At 31.1% G+C, this 27,171-nt stretch overlaps 2 protein-coding genes across 4 annotated transcripts; one reads left to right on the top strand and one right to left on the bottom strand.

Annotated features, from left to right (window-relative positions):
• Positions 1–106: 106 nt before the first annotated feature.
• Positions 107–14,230, top strand: LOC114876891 (RAB11-binding protein RELCH homolog). 3 transcript variants are annotated; one of them, XR_006829384.1, is made up of 17 exons: positions 107–343; positions 603–803; positions 983–1,141; positions 1,218–1,675; positions 1,748–1,992; positions 2,060–2,370; positions 2,440–2,726; positions 2,806–3,133; positions 3,204–3,357; positions 3,430–3,553; positions 3,627–3,897; positions 3,975–4,110; positions 4,228–4,427; positions 4,505–4,766; positions 5,087–5,230; positions 13,626–13,795; positions 13,870–14,230. XR_006829384.1 is itself a non-coding variant. In XM_046285677.1 (16 exons), the coding sequence occupies exons 1-16, from the start codon at positions 292–294 to the stop codon at positions 13,672–13,674; spliced, it is 3,381 nt and encodes a 1,126-aa protein (XP_046141633.1). In that variant the 5' UTR covers positions 107–291; the 3' UTR covers positions 13,675–14,230. The 3 variants fall into 3 exon arrangements, 2 of the variants coding, with proteins under 2 accessions (XP_046141633.1, XP_029044628.2); XM_046285677.1 differs by having other exon boundaries at positions 13,626–14,230; XM_029188795.2 differs by lacking the exons at positions 13,626–13,795; positions 13,870–14,230 and adding an exon at positions 5,744–6,430.
• LOC114876892 (lysophosphatidylcholine acyltransferase) lies at positions 5,855–27,171 on the bottom strand. Its single transcript, XM_029188797.2, is given in 12 exon segments — positions 5,855–7,487; positions 7,565–7,709; positions 7,898–7,996; positions 8,869–9,016; positions 9,106–9,231; positions 9,552–9,595; positions 9,597–9,690; positions 9,877–10,031; positions 10,535–10,647; positions 11,613–11,827; positions 18,691–18,836; positions 26,685–27,171. Coding segments are annotated over 12 exon segments (1,497 nt in total). The 5' UTR covers positions 26,811–27,171; the 3' UTR covers positions 5,855–7,401.

Genomic DNA, 27,171 nt, shown 5'->3' with positions numbered 1-27,171 from the left:
AGTAGGCTTATCCTGGGGTGTCTAGGATCCCCCAAATCACGACCTCTCAAGAACAAAGGCATGTCCAGTCTTTGCAGCAGAAAATACAGTAGGTTTGGATATTTGGAGTTAGTAACATGGCTTTGTTGTCATTATAAATGATGTATTGTGTTGGATAGAGTCAAGGAATTTCTATTAATATACTTAATTAGATTAATGAAGGGATGGCACGCACTTGAGTGGGTTACCGTTTTATCCGTCACTTTAAATAGATATGTCATTGTTGGTTGATGACCCAACAAAGTGAAAGCTATGGCTGATGCTGTACAGGAGGTTAGGGATCCTCTGCCCACAGACAGTAAAGGTAATAAACATATTCTAACAATTATATTTGATAACAGAGCTTCATATTTTACATTTTAAATGTAATATGTATTTATAACGTCAAATAAAGTATTAAGGTTGGAAATTCTTTAACAAATATAAATTGTGTCATTGATACTTGCTCGACAAATGTATACACGTCATCGGTAGTTAAATCGAACTTCATCTTATGTATTAATTATGAATGATATATTGTCTTCCAAGAATTGTTATAACATGAAATTTATATATAATTTTAGGATGTCCAGTCACAAAATCATTGATCTCTTATGAAGAGATTGCCATTAAACTGTTAAATGAAAAACTGTTATTAACGGCCTTGGAATTACACGCGGAACTATGCGAAGCTGGAAAAGAGTTGCCTATTTTAAGAGATTTTTTCTCAAACCCAAATCATTTTGAGACTCATAATATTAAACCAGAACCATATACTCCTATGCGTATGTATAATATTATTAGAGTTATTTATTTTTATTCGTATAATAATTTGTTAACTTTATAAGAGGAAACATTTAGATATATTCTTGTCTAAATTCTTATCTTTCATATTTTTTTACATTTTTGAATATCAAAAGTAGTAAGAATAATATAATTTAATATTTGTATTTTAACTTATTAGCTAGGTCTTCTAGTCAGGCTACTTTAGATTCTCTCGATATGACCAGATATTCAGAAGATGGTGGAGGTGTTGATGAAAGAGTAGCAATTTTAGAGTTTGAACTAAGGAAGGCAAGAGAAAGTATTTCTGCTCTTCGTGCGAATCTCACTGTAGTAACAGGTTTTTTCATCTTTACTAATGAAAGCTGCTAAATACAAATTTATAGTATTTTATATTATTCTTCCAAACATTTCAGAATCTGAAGCAGCCACATCTGACAAAGGTTCTGATAAGCAAGTAGTTAGCAAACCACCCATAAAACCCCATGAACAAAGAGCTCTAAACTTTCTTATTAACGAATATTTATTAGCACGTTCTTATAAATTAACATCAATTACATTTAGCGATGAGAATGAAAATCAAGATTTCGAAGATTGGCAAGATGTAGGATTGAATATTTCAAAACCTGCAGAATTATTACAAATTTATAGAGAATATATGAGAGCTAATGGGTATGATAAACCACCTTCTGTGAGCATTGGTGTGCAAACGGATTTTTGCGAGATAGAATCTGAAACAGATAAAGATGAATTTAAAGAAATGGTAAACAAGGTGGAAGAACTTAAACAACAGACTGTATTGTTAGAACAGGAAAAATTAGATTTACAACAAATTATTGCTACAAGTGGAAGCTTATCTCAAAATCCAATTAAGGTATAATGAATAACAAATATTCATGAATGTTACTTAAATTTTTATCACTGATGTATGCTTTTTTCTTTGTAGCAAGATAGTAGTGGAACCATACAAACGTTAAATTCGAGTTCTACAACTCCAGATAAATTTGAACTCCTTGAAACACCAGCTCGCGATACGTCCACTGTTACTCAAGAACCAGAAGAAGATGATAGCGTTTCTGTTGTTGTTAGTCTTGGTGAAACAGATCCTGGTGACAAAGAGTGGACGAGAATTCAGTTACCCAGGGTAGACGTGACAGAAGGGTCATCGATACTTCCAAATCCTCCATCACGGTATATTTTCATAAATAGCATATTACATGGAAATTTAATATTTTATATATTAATATTTTATTCACAGGAATCTACCATTGAAATTCAAGATGGAGGTAATAGCACATTGTTTAGTAAATATACCAAGTTCTATCATTTCTACCACTGAAGAACTTTTTAAAAATGGAGTTACGCGCGACACTCTTGTTCAAATTCTATCACAAACATTACCTCGCATCGTACCCAATATTATTTTGAATAGACGCGAAGAAGTGATACCATTAATATTAAGTGCAATTCGACTACATAGTGATTCTGCAGAAAGAGAAAAATTACTACAACTTTTGTTCAGTCTAAAGAAGAGGCCGCAGGAGGATGAGAGACAATTAATATTAGCTGGTTAATACAAATCATTATACGTAATGAAGTAAATTATTTTTTTTTTTTACTTACATATTTTATTTTTAGGTTTCGTTGCAATGGCGAAACTTGAAGATGAACCAATGGAAGGTGAAGAAATATTGACTATCTGTTGGGAACAGAGTCAACACAAGTATCCTGAGAAAAGATTGCTAGCTGTTGAGTGTTGTTCCGTATTAACTCCATACATGTCGGTTGGCATAAGGAACTCTTTAATGCTTTCTATGTTGCAACAAATGTTACTCGAAGATAAAGATCCTACAGTCAGAGCTAGTGTAGTGAGAAGTCTTGCATTGCTTATAGCTTTAATGGATGATCCTGATAAATATTTTCAGGTACATAATAAATCAGAATTACATAAATTTTGATAACAGGAATCTGGGTGTATTATTTTAATAATTATTATTTTTACAGTGCGAAGAATTAGCATTAACAGCGCTTCACGATATATCGCCTATTGTGGTTGAAGTCGCATCTTCTATACTTTTACCGATTTTAGCTCAATGGGCGCTCTCTCTGAAAAGATTGCAGACGCATTTGTTACCGCGTATAACGTCCAAAATAAAGAATCATTTAAAACTTGGACATTCTCAACATTCACCTAATAAAGATCATATCGATGAAGGAAGAATTGTTTCATCAATTGCGGTATTACAGTATTTACTTCCCCATACAGTTATTTGCGTAGCAGATACCGAGATCGTTAAAACTTATATTGATCATGGAATATCATCTGACCTACGTAAGTATAATAAATCTGAACGCATATAAGTATTATTAATGATCATAAATTCATTTTAATTATGATGCAGCGGATGAGTTCCTGAACTTGTATCATTCCAATATCGTCAATCCAAAAGTATTTTATGATGGAGATACAAATATAGGAGCTCTTTTAAATACGTTTTTTGCGAACACGTGGGAAAATGATACCTGGCCAGAATTGGAATGGTTCACTAATAAATTGTATATTAACAGATATTTCTTTTTTATATTTTTATTCGTTAGTATCAAATACTTACAATTGATATTTTTCAGAGTTGTGGAAATTTTGACAATGGTAAAATCCATTGATATTTTACAAGAATCCATTTTAAATGCTCTTCTTGCGTATATTCATTCTCTGTGTTTGGGATTTGGACAATATATTACGGAAACTCGGGTAATTTCAATATTTTAATAAACCTTATATTTTGTGTAGAAATTATGGCTGATATTTTTTTTTTTTGCTTTAGATTCAACCAATATTTGCATCTGAGGTAGCTGAACTTGAACAGCAATTAACGACATTATCAACAGATAAAAAGAATATGAGTTTAACATTAATTCCAGCATATTTAATTATATTGTCCACTTTAAACGGTACCGAGGTTTCTAACTCTTTAAAACAGTTCCTTGTTGCTTTATCTATGAGTGGAACCAGTATTACTAGTTTACAAATTGCAATAATTATATTATGCTCCCAAGAGCATATGCAAGAGTATGTCCTTAGTGGTTTATGGGATGGTTAGTCTCACTGACATTTTACGTAGAATTTTCTATTTTTATTAGATGTTTAGTAATTCTCCTCCATTTTTTTATAGGAGTAGTGCACCAAAGACCTATTGTAAGATGTGCAACTGCAACACTATTTGGTTGTGTAATAGCTCACGTTTCCGATAGGTTAGCAAGCGCGAAGGTAGTTCCTGCAATTGTAACACTCGTTAGTGATTCCGATGTGTAAGATACATTTGTAAATATTTTATTTTGAATTAGTAACCATATTACTCTTTATAAACTTCACAGATTTTTATTAATGAACTTATGTACACATTTGTAACAGTACTTTATTTTTAGAACTGTTCGATCTGCTGCAATTCCTTCCCTTGGTCGTTTGATAACGGAGTGCAAGGTTAGAGAAGTACGCGATAAAGCACGTTTAACTTTAGAAACTATTGCTAAAGAACCTCAGGGTGTCCCACCAACCTTAGCACTTCCGTTGGTTTCGACATTAGCATTTATTGCCCCTAATTGTCCTCAAAATTATATAGAAGACGGTAAGAGGTTCAATCAAATTTGTATTTTAAGTTTTAGTATAATTTATGATAAAACGAGATTATTCATTTTTACGTAGTTGTTGCTGCACAGTTAGTTGGCATCACTTCGTCGGCATTACAACAAGGTCGTAAAATTGATCTTATTAATGCTTTGGTTGAAGCATATTCTGTATTGGTTTACTGTCCACTTAGCAATCAATGTGTTTCTGGTATGTTGGTACCAGGATTAAAATGTCTTGAGCAATTAGTTAATCAGTATTTACCACAACAAAAAGAAACTGTACGATCGTTGTTAAGAGAAGCTGAATCTCGACAGGATCTATCAAAACCAATGGAAAGGTAAATATAATAATCACCATCATACAATATTATACTTAACCCAAACGTACTACACGATGTGCAATATTATGATCTTCAGATTATAATTAGTATCTATTTGGAAGAAACTAAATATAATAAAACACTTTAAATTGCAATATTTGTTTCAATAAATATTTAAACAATTAGTTTTATGAAGGAATGACCTTAATGTTAATAGAATTTTTTTTATTCCAACATATGTATTCCTTCAAACCATGCTGTTATTTTGTCATATTTTATAGCGTATATTTTTGGTTACTGCTTCAACAATTTTATAAAAATTATTTCTTATTCTTTAGGTCATTATCAATGAGTTCCGGGCTTTCATTGTCAATGGCTACAGTAAATGTAGGGCAAGGTGTAGAAGATATGAGGCAAAGAGTGAGCAAAATATTTCAACAGAAAACTAGCTCACCTAGTATGACTAGTATTTTTCGAAAAAAGTAAGATAAATCCTTGTTTTATTAATAGGGACAAATGTTTCTGCTTATTCTTTATAAAATTTTTACTTTCTATAATTTCCTTTTTTTAACACCTTTTGTACTTATACAATTACTAGTACAAATAAAGCACAAAATTTATATGAATCGGAATATAATTTTACGCATTGTTTAAAAAAAAAAAAAATCGCGGTATAATTTTATAGTTTAATATTACTAAAGAATCATTAACATCACTATAATGGTGTGCCTTTTAAGATGCAATTTTAAATCATGAGAATTATAAAATTCAATCCATTAGAAGGATAACAAATTTAGGAAAAAGAATCAATAAATAACGTTTTAATTTTGGCTTTCGAATGCACAATCAAGTATAACATCGTGTATTAAAATAGTTATATAGCTCTGTACGAGATTACTTGTTTAAAGAGAAATGTTATTATAGTTTGTTACTTTATATTATATCAAACTGCAATATATTTATTAAAATGAATCTCATTGCTTACTGTGTTATAGATAGTTTTCGTACTGCGTAACCGTCATCTCGTGCTCTTACAAATAAACAAAAAATTCGAAATATATCCTGCCATAATGCAATTACGATTTTAAAAATAATGTTAACAAGAATTTAATAATATTTACTATATTTTAAAATTACATAAGAGTATCTTATAGGTACATTAACAGTTTAAGAAATCGGTTGTGATTATCAAGCGTTGACGTCTTTAAAAGACCGTTTCATTTTTTGTATTACTATTTGATATTTGAAGTAATATAGTCTTTATTTTTATTACGTGTGATACCATAGATTTGTTGTAGCTAACGTATATCTGTACATTTGTACTTAAATCAATCCTAACATAAATCAGTAGGTTTCTTTTTAGCTGTAAACGAATGGTAAGAAGCAATCAAATTTATTTAAAATAATTCATATCTTGTAAGAATATTTTATTGTATCTATATATATATATATACAATTACATGTTTCTCGTATATACATATACAATACATGTATATAATGTATGCGTATATACAATGATTAAATAGTTCACCATAATTCATGACCAATGTATCATTATTTTACATTTACATATACATATACATATATACGTGTACACATGTATATGCATTAATGTTTATTAAATATTAAATATTGTAGTATATATTATTACCGTGCAAAGAATAAATTTTATAATATATTTATTCTAAATGCTTTTTTGTTCTAAACATGTTGGTTTCATTAGACATATCAGAAACTTAGGTAAGTTTTGTGATTGGTGTACCGCTCACCACGTCTTATTTATTACAACTCACGTAACACTCAATAGCCATGAATTCATCGATACCCTGAGCATTCTATAATAATTCTAACGCTCTAAGAATATTTATTTTGCATAGACAATCCGTCTGCCGTGATGTGTAAATTTTACACGATGAAGCTTGCACACTTAAGTCTAAGAAACCTTCGGTGTAATAACTATTTACACGATTCTGAACATGGATGTGACATTTTGTTGAAGAGAAAAGTTTTACAATCTCTAAGCAACTAAGAACACAAATATATTTCAAAATAAACGTGAGACTTCACTTTTTATTTAACCGCTAAGTATTCGAAATAATGAGAAACAATATCACAATTATCGAATGCATATAAACAATGCGTCACGAATAAAAGAAGAAAGAAAGATCAATTTTTTATCTACATTCGTATTAACTACGATAAAAATAACAGGATATAAAAACTTAAATTCTTATCAGTTAAAGTGGTAAATAAAAAAGATGGTAAAAATGTATGTTAAATAATAAATACAGATTTTTTTGTTCTATTTTAAGAGATGACTTTAGTCGTACGAAAAAGTTCTTCTAGAAGCGAAGAAATTTATCTACGTTATCCAGACCCTTCTTTGATCGTTCAATGAAATTCTTAAATATTACTATTCGATCTTCTCGTTCCTTTTTTTGTTTTATTTCCTTAGACGGTACTTCTTGCTTCGTCAACGATAATAATACTAAAAAAAAAAAGAAAATGGCTATCTATTCGTTGAAAGGGTAATGTCAGCAAGAGAGGAGCAAAGTTATACAGGACTGGCGCATGCCTGATTTAAAAGCGGTCTGCTGCAAACGCGATGTGTCCTGCATCTTCGATGAGCACGGAACGAGTCGATTAAATATTCTCAAATATTTTTTTTCCTTGTTTCGGTGTTCCCAACGAATATATGTGCCAATTCTGCTCGCGCTGCTAGTGCGGCAAGCACGAATTCTGTTGAAAATAATTACGAATGTATAGAAACTAAGTAATAGTTATTATCGAATAAGCAAAGCTTAGAAAAGGCTTACCGAAATTTACTGTCGTATCAGCAGAATCAATTTTAGCATTCTGAAAGATTTTGTCCGATTCTTCATCTGGTAAACTTAATGCTAGTTTCAAAGCCTTTCGCAGTTCCATTTTATTCAGGCAGGACAATGATTTTGTGCCACATACCTGTAATTAAATTCATAATTAATGGATGCGATAAGTGATCATGTGCATTGGTGTAACTAGGTATGGGCTAAGATGAACAATATTGTTCTTATATTAAAATTAAGCAGTGCTAGATACTTCATATTTTCGGTAATGTTATCGCAAATAAAAATCCTAGTTACTAGTAAAATTAATTTATTTGTACTTACTTCAAACGCTGTTTCGATTTTTTCTAGTTCAGAATTTGCGTTTGCTGTGGCTAATACTATGAATAAATACTCTTCGAAATCTATTATACCCTTCGCTTGCTGAAATAATTGAAAGATTTATAACAGATGAAATATTAAAAAAAAAAAAATTATTGTACACACAGTAATTATACAGATTCATAGTTACTGATATTTTGACATTTATATTATTATAATTTTTTTGTAAGAATTGTAAATAGCACAATTCAGCACAACTTGCAGAATTTGATTATCTATCGCCGTTCGTAAGTTATACGAATATTAAATTTCGTATTCCTAAAAATTCAATATTTTTTATCTACAAAATGAATAGAGATATCGAGTTTCTATCGACGGCACGACGTAGCACAAGTTATCACAAATTATCTAAAAAAAAAGAAGTTAATTTCGGTAAAAGTGCGGGGCTAACTTCTCACACGTGAGTTATCGGCCAAAGTACCTTAATACTTTCTCGTAGGGAATAAAAAAACCTTTCAATTGATGTATAACAAAGCATACAACGCCGTTTAAAAAATGTAGTTGACTTTGAAATCTTTGAAACCCCTCCACTTCCGGTACCGACACATGGATCGTGTGACACTCTATTCGACGCCAAGTAATTTTTTTTATCATTTACCATTTTAAAATTATAACTTGTTCCATTTGCATGGGGTACCAAAACTCTAATTATTAATAATAAAAATAAGTAGTTAATTTTCAAATTTCAAGCTATTTTAAATTATCAATATAGTAGTAATACTATTCGAAGCAACATTTCTCTATTGTTTCCTCTTAATCATTCCAATATATCGTAATTTGCAATGCCACTCAACGATCACCCCCCTGTCATTCAACGTATTAATCATTCTATGGATAACAAGACAGTATCTAACTTGTCATTTTATAATAAGAAATGCAACATTCACTGATAAGTCAAACGGAATAATACTAACTTTGTCATGAATTCGGAAGAGTTGTTGCGTAGCAGGTTCCTTTTCATCTATTCTAAGGATTTGAGCAAATTCGTGCAAGTTCATTTCTTCGTTAAACCTTTCTGTCTTCTTTTGAACTAATTCTTCTTCCGTCTTTGCTGTAACTAAGCTATAAAAAAAAGGAAGAAATTTTATATTATATTCATTTTTATTTTAAATAATACTCAATTCATAGTTCTTCTTTTTTTGCATATGTACCCGAGTTTATTACGAAGCTTGTGGGCTTCTACTATAGTGGACGCATGTGGTATGTGCAATTGATGAGCTTTAGTAATAATTCTACAGTCGTCGTATGTGTAGTCTGATACAGGAATCTGTAGTGCCCTAAAAAATACGTACAATTTAACAACTTGATTATAATTATACATTATTAACCATCAGATAATGGACATTTGGAGTTATGATCATTTTAGCTCATTTGTCAAATCGATTAATTCCACGTAAAAAAAAATTAGAGAAATTGATACAATATTAAAAATTAACAATCCAATGGTTTGGTACTAAAATTGAAAAAAATTCAAAAAGTGAAGTTAATCAATTTGGCCTGCGAATTACTCATATGGGGGATTCGTGTAGAAAATTGAAAATAAATTGGAGAAGTTAATTTCAATTTTACATATCTATGTCTAATGAAATGTACTCACTCTGCCATAAGACGTCGCACGTTGTTTGCATAAAGCTTGGGATCTGTTTTTTTCAGCTTCGCTCGGCTTGTACACAGGGAGAAACTCTATTTCACAACTGCTATTCAGTTGAGTCAACGTTAACCATAGTAACTTCAATCTAAAATCATAATATTTTTCAATTTGTTTAGAAACTGTAATTCAGCCGAATTAAAATATATTTTCAATCAGTTGAAGGGAGAAAATATTTGATAAAAACGTATATTTGTTTATCGATTTGATAAAGTTTCTTTTGAAATTATCAGCTTTGATTCATTAAAATCGATGAAGACTTAAAAATACTTACGCTCCAGGACCTTCCCATGTCCATGTTACCGTGTCCAATTTATTGGGATACCTGATGCAAACGGGTTGAACGGGGACACCAGGGTAAAATGCACCTGATTTGAAAGTAATTAGGCACGATCGATTGGTGCATGTACCTTCCGGGAAAATCATAACCTGCAGAAAAAAATGACCGATTTATTAGTAAATTAAAAGAAAAGAAGATATGTACTGTACAAATGTCTTCCTAGTGTAAAGGTTCCAAAATTTTTTTATTAAAAATATTCTCAAAAATCGTTTCATTTTTCAACCATCACACTGAGAAGACTGCTTAAATAAAAATTGTTCATTTGCTATAGGGGTGACGAAATTTGACAGGTAAACAATTTTATAAATAAATCAGTTTTGAAATTTTTTATGCGATGAATTATGAAGAACGATTGAACGATAATAATCAAGATAGTATAATCAAACATATGCTGATAGAAACCGACATGCTGAAAATAATTACCTCTCGAGTTTAGTATCGCTGAAAAATAGAGTCTATTTGCGTCAGTCTTATCGCAAATTATCGATATAATTTGAAATTGTTTCTTACATTTAAGAAACGTAGTAATTCATTTTACAAATTTATTTTTCATTCTCATATGGAATTAAAAATTGTATTATTTCAATAATACCTGTGGCCAATCCTCTTTCGATGTAGCCCTTTCAATAATTTCCTTGATGGTATTTTGCCGTGAATTCGGATCTTCCCTCCAAACATAGACCGGTTGTGTATAGTTGATTAATTCTGTGAGCGTAGTATAAAAAGAAATGCAAATATATATATCAAATTGAAATGAAGAACTCTTAGATGAAATTAATTTTTACTATGTAACTTATATATAATGTCTTTTAATCTAGTTAATATGAATCTCTACTTAGATCACGTCTAAATTGATATCAATTTGAATAAAGTTAAATAGAATTCTCCTTCTTTTCTTTTTAATATATCTTTGTCTTATATGTAATTGAGAAATATACACGTTGTATCGATGAATAAAAATGTGGTAAATAAATACACACATGTATGTATCGTGGTGAATGGGATAATCCTTTGGCAAATAATTATTCAAACTTTTACTTGTTATTTCATTGATCTTTCATACTCATTTTCGTTATACCTATTTCATAATAATTCTTCTCAACAAGTAATGTTGACAAGATTATACCAAAGTGCTATTTATTCAAATTACTGGTAACTTGTTTGCATGCACTAATGAGTCATTAAAATGTTTATTAATGCAGAAAGTCAATCTAAATAATTTACTTCGTGTTTATTATAAATCAGGCACCTTTAATCCTCGAACGGCGGACCATGGAGAAAGTTCCAATTTTAATTTAATTTTGCATTTAATATTATTTTAAGTTTCTAAATTGTATATTGTTTCTTTTAATATAATATAAAACCCTTCGTTAATATGCTTGTATATGTTTTATAAATTTGGATCTCGATTAACCCTGACTCCGCTGTTCAAGGATTAAGTAATCAAATTTTTGCCTAACTCTGAAATTTTCAATCAGATCATTGAAATCAGTTTTTTAAAGAGATTCTCTTTACACTTGAAAACCTTAGACTCCTACGTCCCTAAATTTTTCTCAAGTATTCCTACCTACTGTCATCGATTTAAAAAAATTATTTCAGCCGAATTAATATTTATCGGGATAATTTAATCGGTAAAACGAATGCGGAATCTTTCAATAATTATCACATACTTCCGATGAACGGATTCAGTCCCGATTCTCGTCTTACGATGATGGAAGGAAAGCCAGTTATGTAGACAATCCCACCGTCCATGAAGGTTGAATGGGGTGCAACCACCAAGATCGGCGCCTCAGCCCTGGTTGCTTGTCTTCCACGTACAATGATTCTCATTCCTCCTGCCTGGTATGTCAACCGGCCAAAAAAGCACAGCCAGGGCACTATCTTGCTGCAGGTTAACGCATCCCAATTACATTAACGCGTTCTGCATTTTATTCTACACGAAATAATTTGTCGCGATATAAACGTTAATCCTCGAACGCGATTCCCCATATATTACAATTCTTTGACTAATTTTTTATTATACCGTTTATCGTCAAATTACAAATATTCTTAACCACCCCTATGATTAACAAAGAGTAGAAACAAATTCTTAATTTCTTATTTCAAATAATTCTACCACCACTTAGCCGCAGATGAGTAACTTTTTTATCGTAATGACAGTCAGCATCGAAAAATGTTCTGATTATCTTCAATGATGTCACTCTATGATGTTCAATATTTTTAGAACAAAATTCTGAGAATCAATTATATTTTTGGATTGACGTAACAGGAAAGTACCTTTAACAATTTTATATTATTGAAATTTTTGTTTGTTTATTAAATTTAAAACGTTCACCAATGATCTCCGTATCAATCAACGTGTTGAAGTATGAACATTCAAGAAAATAATTTATCAAAGAAATAAAAGTGCTCGATTAAATTCTGTAGCACTCTATTAGAGTTGATGGTTTTGTTTACGAAGTCTCCTCGACGATGCATAAAACTCCATCACCCGTATGGTAGAAAACTCCACCACCGGTTTATTTGCACAAGAGTGAAACTTTACTGCTTCGCAGCCAAGTGACATTGCAACGAGAAAGTTTATACAGCTATGAGTTCGTTACTCTACGAGTACCCGATAATTTCGACATCTCCTTGTTGTCATATTAAAAATACAATTTATTTAAAATGTGACTTTATCGCGACACAAAGTTCTCGATTATGTTAAAGTGATAAAACGAAAAAAAAAGAGAAAGAGAAAAAGTAGACTTTAGAAAGAATTTAAGAGAGAGATAGAAAGAAATATACGAAGCGATTGATGGCATCGTTAAGCGTTAAACAAAATAAATAAAAGCGAGCGTTCCTTTGAACCTCGAAATAATAAATAACGTGCTCCTCCAACTGTGATCCAGAACATTAATAGTGTCAGTTAGTAGCATATGTATGCCCACTATTCCAGACTTTGTTAGTAGCAATATAGGTCTTCCCATTCACCGCATACATACATTTTCTGTTAGCTTATTCTAAATATTCTTCTTTTATACGTGTATATGTATGTATATTATCCCACAATATAGAGTTATGTGCTTTTCTCTTTTTGTTTTAATCACTGATAGACACATATTGAATAAGACAATAACATATATGTATATTTGCACAATTATCGATAACATGTATTTAATAATTAATTGAGTAATAATTATTTTATATTCTTTTTCCTGTTTATAGAATGATATGATTGATATAATTGATGTGTTAATTATGACATTTGTGTTTATGAATTTTTTATTTTACTTCTTTATGAAACAATTAATAATATAAGATAATGATATAAAAGAAGATGCTCCTATTTATTGAAAAATTACTTTGTATGGAATTTCATTTGTATGGAATGAAGGCAGAGCCGTGTTCCATCGTTTCGTAAGGTTCGTAGGTAATTAGAGGATCGTTAAAATAATCCGAATTATTAATATAAAATCGTGAAAGATGATTAGGTCCAATATACTTATTGTATTTTATATAAATTCTTTTCATAATTTAGTATTTTTAAAAATTGAACTATCATAATGGAGCAGAGTCTTTGCTAATTACTTAGAGTTTTAATTTAATTTCAAATTCATTTTCATTGTGATTTTTAAAATTTTATGCTATTACACACTTTTTTTTAGATATTATTTTTCTAATATATTAATTTTTTGTTTCAGGTATTGGATGTACTTCGATGGACCAGTTTATAATTACCATTTATCCTAAGAGATATTCTGCTCATGATACAAATTTGAAAGATAAATTCAGATTTCCAGTATTTAGGAATAAATAATATTTTTGGATCGAAAATAAATAAAAAGGAACCTGTTTCAATAGCAGCACACACGTATAGATATTTTTTATTTGTTATTGTGCCCAATATGGGCTTGAAAACATCTTTTTCTGACACACTTTTTTCAGATGGTTTTTACTTCTTATTGATACACAAAACCGATGACTAGGACATGAAATTCCGGGCAATGAGACCTACTGAAATCACGAAAATGCTCATGTATGTATATACTTACAAGATATTCTCGCTAACTTATGACAATTTCTTCTACGACTAATAGACAATTTGTTAGAAAAGCAATCTAACAGGTCTTAATCTTCGAATCGATTAAAGGCACAAAGGGTTGTCATTATTTTTATACGATGAAAAAAGAAAGAAATGAACGGTAAGATCTGAAACTAAACTTTCTTCTCCCAGTTAATTAGTCTTACATGTCGAACGATTTTGAATGATGGAACGACGACTCTGTTGATGGCTTGACAGAGCAAAAGTGGGAGACCTACTTCCGAAAAAAGGAATGCGCCCGATCTCCGCCTTCGCGACGATGCTCGGTCCGCCGAGGTAAACAACCGGAAGTGCGTCGAAGAAGCTTGAATGCGGGGCTAGGGCTAACACGGGGGCATCCTTTGTTTCCGCTTTACGACCTTTGACCTTCAGATGGTGAAATCCCCCGCAGATGAACAACGCTCGCATCATCCAGCAGATCACAATTCGCATGTCTCTGTTTTTTTTTTTTTATTATTATTTTCTTTTATTTTATTTTATTTTTCAACCAGTTGAATGGAACCTTTTGTAAGTATATGTTTGGTATATGTGCAATTGTCTTTCGTATTTTTTCGTATGCAAGTAGAACAAGACATATCTCTTCTGATCGCATTTACAGGAAAAAGAGAACTGCATTTAAATATTTCAAATAGAACTACGTATATTTTCAGAATCATATATTTTTTATAAGTATATGTTATTTTTTGTGTAAATTATATGTTCTCAAATCATTAGAATAAAATAGATGAGAAATAATTAGTTAATGTTTGAAATAAATATTTCTATTAATAATAGAACAATCAATGTTAATTGTATATCTGGTTTTAAATTGAAGATAAATTTGCAATGTAAATAAATAAAAAGTAACAAATAAATTAGCATAATAATTTAATCATTTTTATATAATTGATATATGTTAAATCAACTACTTTTCTTATCACTAATTTATTATTTATTTAAATTTTACTGAAGAACAATGCATCTATGAAATAGAGGTGCATCATTACACTTGTAAAAACAATACGATTCTGAAAATGTAGATCTCTTCGAACTATTCATCTTTTTCTGATTACAATCAGAAAAGAGATGTAACCAATTGCTCCAATTACGTAGAACGCCTCGTATATAATTAATCCAGAATATTGCAATTATCAGTAGAATCTTGTTTACACGAATGTTTACACTGCAAAAGATATATATTTGACGTTATGTTTAATTAAATTACTATGTTTAATTAAACATCATTTGTCGACTGAAAATTATTTGAACAATGGCTATACAAAATTTTATACGATACGAAAATATGAAATTGGGTGTTGTTTTAAATTTTGATATAGTAATCAAGATTCTACTTTGGCAGTAACTAAACAAAATTTTCTTCAAATAAATAATAAAAATAATACAGCAACAAAGCAACTATTTAAATAAAAAGACATAATTTTCAAAATTATAAAAAATGATAAGCAGCGGTCGTTGCATTAAACATTCAAAATAATAATTTGACGAGACATGCATTGATTTTATTGAGATGCTTTTCTACATAATAAGAAATTTCAAAATATTTTAGAGGAGTATAGAAAATCTTGGTAGATAAGGGTTTAAAAACATGCCACTAATTTTTCCAAGTAAATAAACAAAGAGAAATTGTCAAATAGTCAAATAACGTTATTCTACGCGTTATTACAGTTTGCTTATACCGAAACCGAAACTACCCCTTCTAGAACTATACTCAATCTAAGGTCATGCTACTAAATAATTTATTAGAAACTACATAGACCCACGTAGCAGTTAGATCTAAGGAACCACTTTTATCGATTATTACATAAATAAAGCAAACAATCGTGGGAAATGTTGCTGTATAGAGTCAAGTTTAAAAGACACTTTTTATTCGCTATTTAGCATTCACCTTTTTTCGATACTTCTCAAAGTCAGTTGGGTGTAATTATACTAGTGAAGACTACAATTATACCAATGATAAGTACTATTCTTTAACATTTCTAAAACTATTAGATGTTTATAAATAATTACAAGTGAAATGTGATAACGCGTAAAATTTTAGGGTGGATTAGAAAAAAAGTATTTTTAAAACGATATTGAAAATAGAAATAAGAAATAATTTAATTGATAAGTTGAATTATTCTATTCATTTAATATCTCGTTGTTTATATTTCATTTATTTATACACTCAATAATTGAAAATACGTCGTGCACGAAGCATTAGATTTTTAGTTAATAATAAATGCTAAACAACTAACGGTACACGTGCGAAATAGAAGCAATTCTAGGCGAAAAGCGTTTACGCCATCTCATGCAAACTAATATTTGTTTTCGATAACAATTCCTTCTTTTGAAACCGTACTTTCGACACATTTTACTATTCTGGACGATCCTCAGACGTGAAAGTGTCAACGAAAGTTCTATGACACACATTTCAATTTAGATTTATCGACTGAATAATCTTCCTTAGTAATAGATAAATGATTTATTTGTTTAATCATTAATCGATATTACATTGTCGAATTTAATTAATTATGGGTCTCATTATGACTGCAGAAGTTATTATTTCAATTGCAATAAAATTTAATCGAATAACTTGTGTTGATTTTCAATAAAATTGTGCAATATGCGAAATTATTAAAAGAAAAATAAAGGAAATTAGAAATATTGCTAAAAGCATGATTGAAGTTATACAGTTTATTCAAGTTCCAATGTGAATGGGTAAATTTATGAAATTATAAATAGGAGAAAAAAATGTTTCTATTTTTTATTTTATTTTAATGTCATTAATATGACATTTACTTGGAGATTTAATTTTGATTCATTTAATCAGTTACTAATTATTAGGCAAAATTAAATTTTTCTATTTATTCAAAATAATTACATTATATATTGCAATACTTTCAAATATTCTCAAAAACTAATTAAGGAAACATAATTTTACTGTCATCGTACAAAGTAATAATAATCTCGAAATTTTAGAAAGACAGTAATTACGTAGCATTGGAACTCGAACAGGCTGCAAGTGCACTTGTTGCATTTGCATCGTGATTAGAAATTATGATTTAAAATTATGAACGCGTGACAAGTGAAAAGATCGGCACGAACGAAGAATTCCATCGATTCGACGTCCATACAAAGCCAGACCTAAGCTACTTGTCTGATGCATACTTTCTCCTGTTACTTATTCTTTTTATCTTATCCTCGCTCGTTTCTTCGCGGCGGTCATTCACGCCCTCCCCCTCCGTCATCTTCAATCGTTTCAAGTATGCGTTCATGAAATAAAATTCTTCAGCGGATTTCCGCAATTTATTTACCCCGCTTTGCTCCGACTACAATGTATCTCTGGGAGAAATATTCTTTATGCGTCTCTCCGAATGTTATGGAGAAGTGTCTTTATAAGAAGTGTGATGTTTAATTAATTTTAAGCATCCAAATGTTTATCTATTCATAAACATTCGAAAATACATTTAGAAAATTGTTAAAGAATTATTTTGAAACTAATGCCTACTCTAATATTCTAAATCCTAAATTTAATATTTAAAGACTTCAATTAACAATCAACAAATTAAAAGTATATTTACAAATTTAAAAAAATATTATTTAATCAAAGATCAATTATAATTGCGTATAAATAAACAGGGTATAAATATATTTAAAATTAAACAATGAAAACAATGATTTCAAATTAGAAACCTACAATTTCATAGCTAAATGTTCAGTAACATATATTGCTCCCACTACTTCGTATTACAAACCCGCATCAAACTAAATCGAATTACGTACTTTCTATTATTCTCTTTTCCAAGTACTAACGAATGACACATGAACGTATTCTAAACTGGATGGTACAAATGTCATGCTTAGTTAGATTCAACGTGAATGAATTGTGAATGCGATGTAAGAATCGGGGTAAATGAAAGTTAAGGTGCAACCATCAAGACAAGCGAAAAGTAAAAGCGTAATTAATAGAAACGAGCATAGTACACATTATTTCAAAGCAAACAAAAAATTTGAGTGAAAACGTTTAGTGAAAATAAACAGCCAAAAGATACATGCTTTTACTCTGCCCTCCTTAGTTCAATTATCCCAAGTAACATTTGAAAAATGATAAAATCATCCAACAACCAGATAGGAAAAATAGATTAAACTATTTCTAGATTGCTACAGAACCAAGTAGTACAATTCACCTTTGCTTACGATTCCAAATATTTCAAAGTATTTTAAAAAATAATGAGAATGGTAAATAGGACATTTTAGTTAAAGAGGGCAGTAATTTACCCTGTTACTCCATTATGGATACCTCTAATTTTAAATATTTTATTATTTTGAAATGAGTTTGTGTGCATTTTATAGTACTAATTTACATCAAATTAAAAATGCTTCATTCATTTTAAATTTCCTAACTTCTCTTTAAAAACTGGGGCCACTATTAGCATTCAAAAAGTACCATAAAAATATCAGAAATTATTATGATGCCTTATAAAATTTAAAAAACAGATCTGGGGCCTTTTTTGATACCTCAATTTAAAATTATAAGTAATCTCGCAAAGGTGAGATTTACAAAAAATATTGGATACTTATAATGGAGTGACAGGGTACCAATTACAGCTGGGAAGCTTCAAAAACAAGGAAATGCTATAATAAAATGTGAAAGATAAGAAACATAATTGCGACTTGATTCATACCGTCTCCATCCGGTCAAAGGAGCTCGACGTAGATCTTCCTCGGACAGTCCTAGAAGACCTAGACAAGCTAAAAGCCAGGCCATGATCACCAGAGCCATGATTGCAGCCAACCTGAATGGTAGAAGAGCTACCGTCAGGAATGCGGTCTGAAACATCAAGTATTTCCGCTTTAGTAGTTGCTATCAGCGTGTTACTATAACGCAGGGGAAAAGAAGCATGGAAACCGGAAAGTTCTTTAACCCTACAATGGTACAATGCTCGTCAAGTTTACGAGCTCTTTAGTATCCCGTACACCTGATTGTTATAGTCAATGGTGAACTATTTTAAAACGTTTTACAGGTTAATAATAGTCAAAGGAATAGGATCACGTCGTTTAAAATTGTTTATCCTAGTTTTCTTGTCAAATAATTTTTTATCAGTTCTAATTAGACATTTTCTAAAAATGTATTTAGATCATATAAAAACTTATTTTTTACTCTTCCTAATGGTAATTCACTTGAAATTTGTTTTAGTATTTTATATGCTACAGCCTAATAAATATGGCTATTTTTATCCGACTTCGAAAAGAAGGAGGATACTCAATTCGATGTGTTTTTTTTTAAATTTTATTGTAGTGGTCAGAGTGCTAAATTTAAAGTATCCCAAAAAAACATTTTATTTTATATTTAAAATTGTTGTTTACTCATATTATATTTTCGATTTTTCCTCGATCATAAAATACTCCCATTCTACGTCTTTATCTTTTCGATAGATATACATAGAATATATGAGCCAAGTTCTTAATATTAAATTTAATGAAATTTTGAAAACATTAGAAGTAGGTCATCTATTAAATTGAATCTCGAACGATTCTTTATTGGGTTAACGCTGAAGATGCTTCGCACAGCTTTTAGGTGGTGTTAACGGTGTTTGAAGTGCATAAAGAAACTTTTTCATCGATAAGAGGAAAGAAGCTTCGATCAGCAAGATCTATGATTCTGTACGGACAATGAACGGTACTTCTATTACACAGGAAAGCATTTGTGTGATGATAAGATTGCACTGCTTTCTATAGAAGAGTACAGGACCCTATATTTTGATTGCTCATATAAATTCAATTTCATTCTTCCTTTGTACGCTATTTACTTTAATTCTAAAATTCATTTTTCTGGAATTTTAGGTCACTAAAATTTCTTTTTAATCACTAAGCAGCTAGTTAAAACACCTTCCAAAAATTTATCTACTTCAAAATTTTGCAAAATTTTATTTTTCCAAAATAAATAAATTTTTTTCACTATCAAAAGTGTGTCAATTCTAATACATTAATACATTATTACTAAGCTGAGATATTGTCAAATGTCAAGGCCAAGAATGAAAAGTCTGCGAATTTATAAAATTTGAAAACTTAGAATATTTACAATATTTCTTTTTTATTAAAATACAAATTAAGAAATGCCAAAAATTCAACGTAAAATAAAATAGTAATAATTTTCGATCACTTCTAATGAGTAACTTCTAATGTCAAAATCGATTGTCCTATTTCTCAAATAGCTTTCTAATTTTCCCGGTAACAAAGTTTACCGATGACGATTGAAGTCGATGAAGGCATATCGAAACCCATAGAAAGATGACCACACTCAAGGTGTGTAAAAATCATAGACCGTGTTCAACGCCGGTTCACCGAATAAACTTTCTCGGTCAGGAACTACTTTTTTCTTCAGTGGGCCAAGGTTACAGGAACGAAGAGGATTTGAGATGCTGGTATCCGATGGATGGAAAGAGAAGAGCAACGGAAAGGCAGAGAAGGAAATGGCGGAGAGAGCAGAGAGGAAAAAAGGAGAAACGAGTACCGTTCGTTCGTTCCGTTAGGCTTCATTTCACCTGTTAACTTCATTTTATACCTGTATAACAACTACGCACCCATATTTACATAACACGCACACAAGAGTTTTTCAAGATCGAGGTCATGACCGAGTAATCTTTTTTGTTATCTGGATTTTAAACCCTTTGATTGCGATCTAATAAGAAAAAGGTGGCCATCGGTATTACGGTATGATATTCGTATAATAATTTCTAAAGGTTCGTTTATGCTCATTCACAGTGGAAATTATTCAACATTGATGAATGGCTATGTAAGGGATGGAGATAAATGTATATGTATAAGTAGAAAAGATGTCAATCTGTAACTATGCCTTTTGTACCGGTTTCCTTTGTTAGGAGTTCCATATTGATATCGAATATGTAGATGTTCCAGCATAAAAGAAATGAAAATAAAATAGTGAAATTGTTCGAACAGTCGATATTTCACTAGCTATATACATATTCTTTATCTAGTCCCCTTTTTGAAATAAGACATTAGATTGTTCGACAGTCGTATTATACGAAGAAAATCGTACTATAAATCTTTACATGTAACGATTGTTAGAAATATCGTTAGACATGACAGGAACATCATTTTCAAATGCCTCGAAAATATCGTTTGTACCACTTATTTCTTTGCCTCCGCTCTCAATCTATCGAGTAAAAGCTAGTTTTATTGGAGAAAGTGAATAACAAAGTTACACGAGTGTACCTTCAACTATAAACTGTAGAATAAATCTTGAAGCCTTAAAAACTCGTTTAGCTCAAGACTGCCTATTACCTATATTTTCTAGCCATCTTGTATTTTATTTCAAGTTTTAAACAAGATACCTTTCAATTAATAGATGTTATACTTTCAAACTTATAAATATTTTTGTTTTAATTGCTGCCTAAGAGAATTAATTAAATATTATTTCGTGTTGTGTTTGATAATTTAATTTTAATTGCTTTAATGAAAAATTTCAAATGATAATATTTCTTGTGTAATATCCTTCAAATGACAAGATCAACCTTCATTTCTAGAATAAATTATTGTTGTCACAGTTTAAAAATTCCCATGAAGTTAATCTATCATCGCCATCTTTATTTCATAATCAAGAATTCATTTCATTAGTTTTTTTTTTACATTTATTTACACATATTACGATGAATGAATCATTGACGTCCAACGTTATTTTTTGCCAGTATGACTAATTAAATAAGAAATGAGTTCTTTGTACAACATAAGTTTTTTGTAAATATTACAATTACAGAAAGTAAGAAAATATGTTCGCCTAGGAAGGTTTGAGATTGTTTAAACTTGATACGATCCTTCCACAAGTGCATTCACGGTCACGAAAATGAGTTCGTCAGATCAAACACAGATTACTAATCGCGTGAGACGTTTATTAAAACCGTAATTAGTATTCCAGAAGAATAAGTGGTGTGATACGTAAGCCTTTCGTTCACGAACTTACAATGAACTTTTCAATGCCGTGCGAGATATCTACAGGGTGGTCCTCCTAATCTAGCCACTTCAATTAGTTTCATTATTATCTGGACTATCAATCTAAGGGTCTCGGGTTCAAACCCAGCTGAATTTTGCAAATCTAATTTACCCTTTCGGTACTCTAAGAACTTTTGCTTTTTAACCCTTTGCACTATAAGGTCACCCCTGGCGTGACCAAATTGTTTCTCCCTAAAACGCTTGAGCCATAGACTGAATAAAAATTAAATTAGAATTGAACGAGAACAATTAAGAAAACAATTATAGTGCAAAGGGTTAAATTCTGATATCTGCAAATAGTATCTGGCAAATATAATACTGTTACAATGAATTAAAATTATATTAATTTAAATTAAATATAAACAAAAAAGTATCGCTAATAGCTATAAGTAGTTGATATAATATTGAACTTAAATTTAAAAAAACGGAGAAGAAAATTTAAGATGGTCGCGTTAGATGGACCACCCTGTATGTGATTTAAAGGTAGTTCATTGAGAATCGTCAATCGTGTAATAAAACGAAACCTGTGAACGAATCACGAATTTAATCTCGCGCGTATAACATTACGATGTGAATTAATGAACTTGCAGCTATTTGGGCTGACGGTCAGAAATTGTGTCAAGGCTCTTCAGGACGAGGAAGGAGAAGAAGGCATTTTCAAGCCTATGTACATTGACAACGAGCATTTTATATACTATTTCTAAGCGCATATACATACGTACTTACATACGTTATGTATAACACGTCTTATCAAATACGTGCTCATTTTTATGAACACAGCCAATCTTTTATGCTAAGAAAATGTTTCACCTTATCACAGGCTTCTTCTAATTTTTTGAACAAAACATACAAAATCTCGTAATACAATTTTTTGTTACTTCTTTTATTATTAAAAGTTTGAGTATAGGAATCTATATAATCTTTAATTAAATATAATTCATTTTTTTTATGAAAAAAAGAATGTCGGAACGTTTTTCTGCTCCTTTTTAAACTCTTTGTAGAGAATACGTTCCACAGAGTAGGTTCTCGGCGTACTTATGACCCACATTTCGCCTCGGCGAAAGATTTACTCTTCTCCTGATGAAAATTGAAGAGAATTGTTTTCCTAGCCGTTTTACATCGTTCACGTTTCCCGACTTAACGATATTTTATTAACCCAACTTTGTCGATAAGAAGCCGAAATTTTTAGTGTTTTCGTTCCTGTTTACTGCGAAAGTTCTTTCGGACCTTTCTATTCTCTATAATATGTTGAAGAAAATTAAACTGGGTCAACGCAAAAAGTGAAAAGCAACGTGGTATTGAAAGCATTTCCGTGCAATTTTAGTTTAAATCCTTCTTTATAAGCGATTAATATCAATTACTGTAATACTCATTCAAGATTCTATAATTATATTTTAGTAGATAGTATATATCAATATGGTAAAAGTAAAATTAGCTTATTTTCTTATGCTAATTAGAATGATGGTATCAATTTTCACATTTCATTTTTAATTTACTACATTAAAGAAATAGTAGATTGAGGGTTTCTGCTTTCCTGATTAAGTAGAATGAATCTTGTTCAAGAACGCAACAAGCATTTCCTCTAATAGAATCTCGAAGTTTAATTTCCAAACATTTCATGCAGATGGATATTTATTGGTTTATTTAAAAATTAATATTGATAATTGATTTTTATGATAAAATTACTTTAAGCAAGCAACTATAAATGCAAGAAGCATATCATGAATGCAACATGCAGACATCAGATTTGCTAGTATGTAATACTTAAAGAGATTTCCTTTCCAACCGAAACGATAGTTACAGGCTTCGAAATTCAATATTGCTTAGATAGGTATTGTCTTTATATATGTACATCTCGTATTACTGTGATGCAATATCTAATTGTAATCGACAAATGAAGAATCCAGAGGAAAATGTAACAAATTTATCATTTCTTATGCTCCATGTACTCAAAAATATTTCTCTGATGACTGATAATTGCAAAGGGAATTTTTATTGTTATTATTAAACATAAAATTCAAGATTTATTAAATATTAATATAAAGTAAAAAAATGAAATTTTTTGCAATTCAATGAAATTTAATAGAAACTCACAGTGATGTAAATAAATGGACGATAATGAAATTAGAAAACGCAAATGTTACATTCTAGACTAGATGGCCGCAAATTATTTTATTAAAAATTATCGAAGATCAATGTTGCATGGAACTATGGAAACAGGTTTCCATTGTAATATCATCTTATCCTACTCTCAGGTTCCTGTTACGTAATACCACTGCAATGGTCACAGAAAGGCTATTGAAAGGTCACGTGTATTCGTAGAAAAGTCTTATTTATTGAAATTTGTACTAAAAAGCAACGGTGCTCCTTTTTTTTTTATTAAACTTATTTGAGGTTACTTCAGATCCGGTACGATCAGTTCACTTCGTATGGAGAAAGTTCAATTTAAATACGTAGCCGTATCGAACCTTTTACCTTAAAAACCAGTATTACAATTCGTCCAAAGACTGTATGAATTTTACTGCAAATTTTTTCCAATTGAAAATTGGAAATCCATTAAAAATTAATTTTATCACAAAATTGTTAAATTACGTATGTTGCAATTTGTGAAAGTAAATTTTTATGTAACTATTGGAAATATGTTAATTACTCCCACATGTACAATTTAATTAAATTATCACCCACACGTGTGATATTACGAAACGGGAATTAATATATTGCAAGTGTAATTCAATAACAGAGAATTTAACGATTGTAATGTCTATAATGTTATAACAAGTTTTAACAATCCGCGAAACAGTTTCGGAAAAAAAATACGAAACGAGGCCTTATCTCTGGCATAATGTGTGCGCAAACACTTGTTCACCTACAAATTATCACGTTATTTTTATTATCAGATCATGACTAAGTTATAAACGCTGCTTCTTCGAAACACGCTTGCCTATTTACTCTTATGCACCATGCAATTTTACTTGGAGTAAGCATCAGATTTAACGGTACCTAAGTATGCCGTTAAAATTATTGTAATATTTACACGTGTTACACGTTGCACATTCAGATTACTATCTCTTGTATTTTGAACAAATATTTAAACCAAATATGTCAAAGTATTTATCATTTAAAAATGTTACATTCATTTATGAAATAATAAACCAGAATTGATAAAAATTCTTGAAAAATTTTAACACCGTATCCAGATCATTGTTACATCATCGTGGTGCACTCAATATAATAATTTCAAGAAAGTAAATTAACCTTTGAACAGCGGAGTCTGGGTCAGTCGTGATCCAAACTTACAAAACATGTACAAGGATATTAACCTGAAGTTAATTTCTAGTGGAACAGTGTAAAATTTATGAAATGAAAATAATTAAATTAAAATTGGGACTCCCTCCATGGTCCGCCTACCGAGGGTTTAAAATCTTAATTCTTTATTTCTTTAAAAATATCCAATTTCAAACAAAGACTTTACGTACACATGGAACGTTTCCAAAATAAATGAAATCTACTGTGTTAAACGATTCTAAATAAAAAATGAAACAGTGACAAAATGAGGAAAAGATCTCTTCATCTCTGTGACGGTCACGAATACGTGCGATCGCTATTGTATATAAAAGCAACGTGTGTCCGCATGCTTTCGAATCTCTATTCAAAGAATGCATTTCGAGGCGTGTTTAAGTCGTGCGCTCGCACGTACAGTGTAGTTATAAAACAGACGCGTAGACGGCTTAATTAGCACATGTGTCGAGCAAAAAAGTATTTTGACGTTATCGTCACGCCAACGTACATCGCGAATTACACGAACTATCGATACGTTGTTGGCTACTGATCTAGATCGATAAAATCGTTGATCAGTCATTTAGAAACCACGTGGCGAACGCTAGAACATCCGATAATATAAATACTTTCTCTTTCATTAATTTTATTTTCTGTGTCATTGTTTTAATACTATAAATTATATGTGCATTAATTATTGATTTAATACGAGAGTCAATCACTTCCCTTACAAAATTGCAGGAAACTCTTCCTGGTCCGCGCTCCCAAAAATCGCGGTCATTTCGAAAATATAGAAATTTCTAGGAATATTTCTACATGGTAAATTAACTTGTTTCGAGTGATGCAATAAATTTCACTGGAATATTTTTTAAACCAAATTTATAAAATGTCAGGAGTGCATATAATGATAATATTACGTAAAACGACGTATACGCCGGCTGTTCTATATTCATGATCGACAGTGGTTATTATCAACACAAAAGTGTTTCACAAAATATATTTTTCGAACGCAACCAACCGATTTCGTGTCATTTGAACATTAACCCTAAATAATATGATTAAAAAACTGATAATTTATGTTGCACCGGGGATTTCAATTTTACGTAACTGTCGACGATGCCCTCTGAAAATGTTGACGAAACAGAGTACGGAGCTGGAACAGTGGCACAAACAGTCTCAGCGAGGCATACGGGCAAAATACCATTCTATTTTTACGAGGAGGGTATGTTTCTAGTTCATCAAGGCATGGTGTCTGTCTATTAGAAAGAGGTGCTTGTTTCGGTTACGATCAAATTCCCCGCCCCGCCCTCGATCGACTGTTAAAACAGTCGGCCGCGCGAACATCGATCCCGGGGTGATTTCCGTATGCAAGGAAATTGTGAGGGCTACTAACCTTGAGCTTGTCATAGGTAGTGTCGAGTTCGAGACGATGAACGAAGGGATTGAGAATGTCAGCACCGAGGGATGCAGTATCAATGTCCTCATGTTTATTCCGCATCTTCCCATTGGCTTCAGCCATGTTTTTTCAACGGTGGGAGAGAGGGAAAGACAGGGTAAGGGGAGAAACGAAACGATAGACCGAGTTGTGACTTAACACGGCTCGATCTGTCACACACTGCTGGCCGCGAAACGTCGATACGTATCGGCAGGTGCGAAACGTTCCAATGATATATTTCAACTTCTTGCACTGATAACAACTTTCGAAATGAGAAAGAATTAAAAAACAGCGAAGACAAAAAGGGTTCTGATCAGCCGCAACGCAACATCGTCGCACGCGAAGGGGTTGTCGGTCGGCGGTATACTGTGCTCGCGGTTAGAACGAACCAGCCAAACGCTCTCCGACCGTTACCGAACCCTACCGAACACACAAGGGGTACTGT

Source organism: Osmia bicornis, chromosome 5 (assembly GCF_907164935.1).
Source record: "Osmia bicornis bicornis chromosome 5, iOsmBic2.1, whole genome shotgun sequence".
Classification (NCBI taxonomy): Eukaryota; Metazoa; Arthropoda; class Insecta; order Hymenoptera; family Megachilidae; genus Osmia; species Osmia bicornis.
This window is presented reverse-complemented; position numbering and strand designations above follow the sequence as displayed.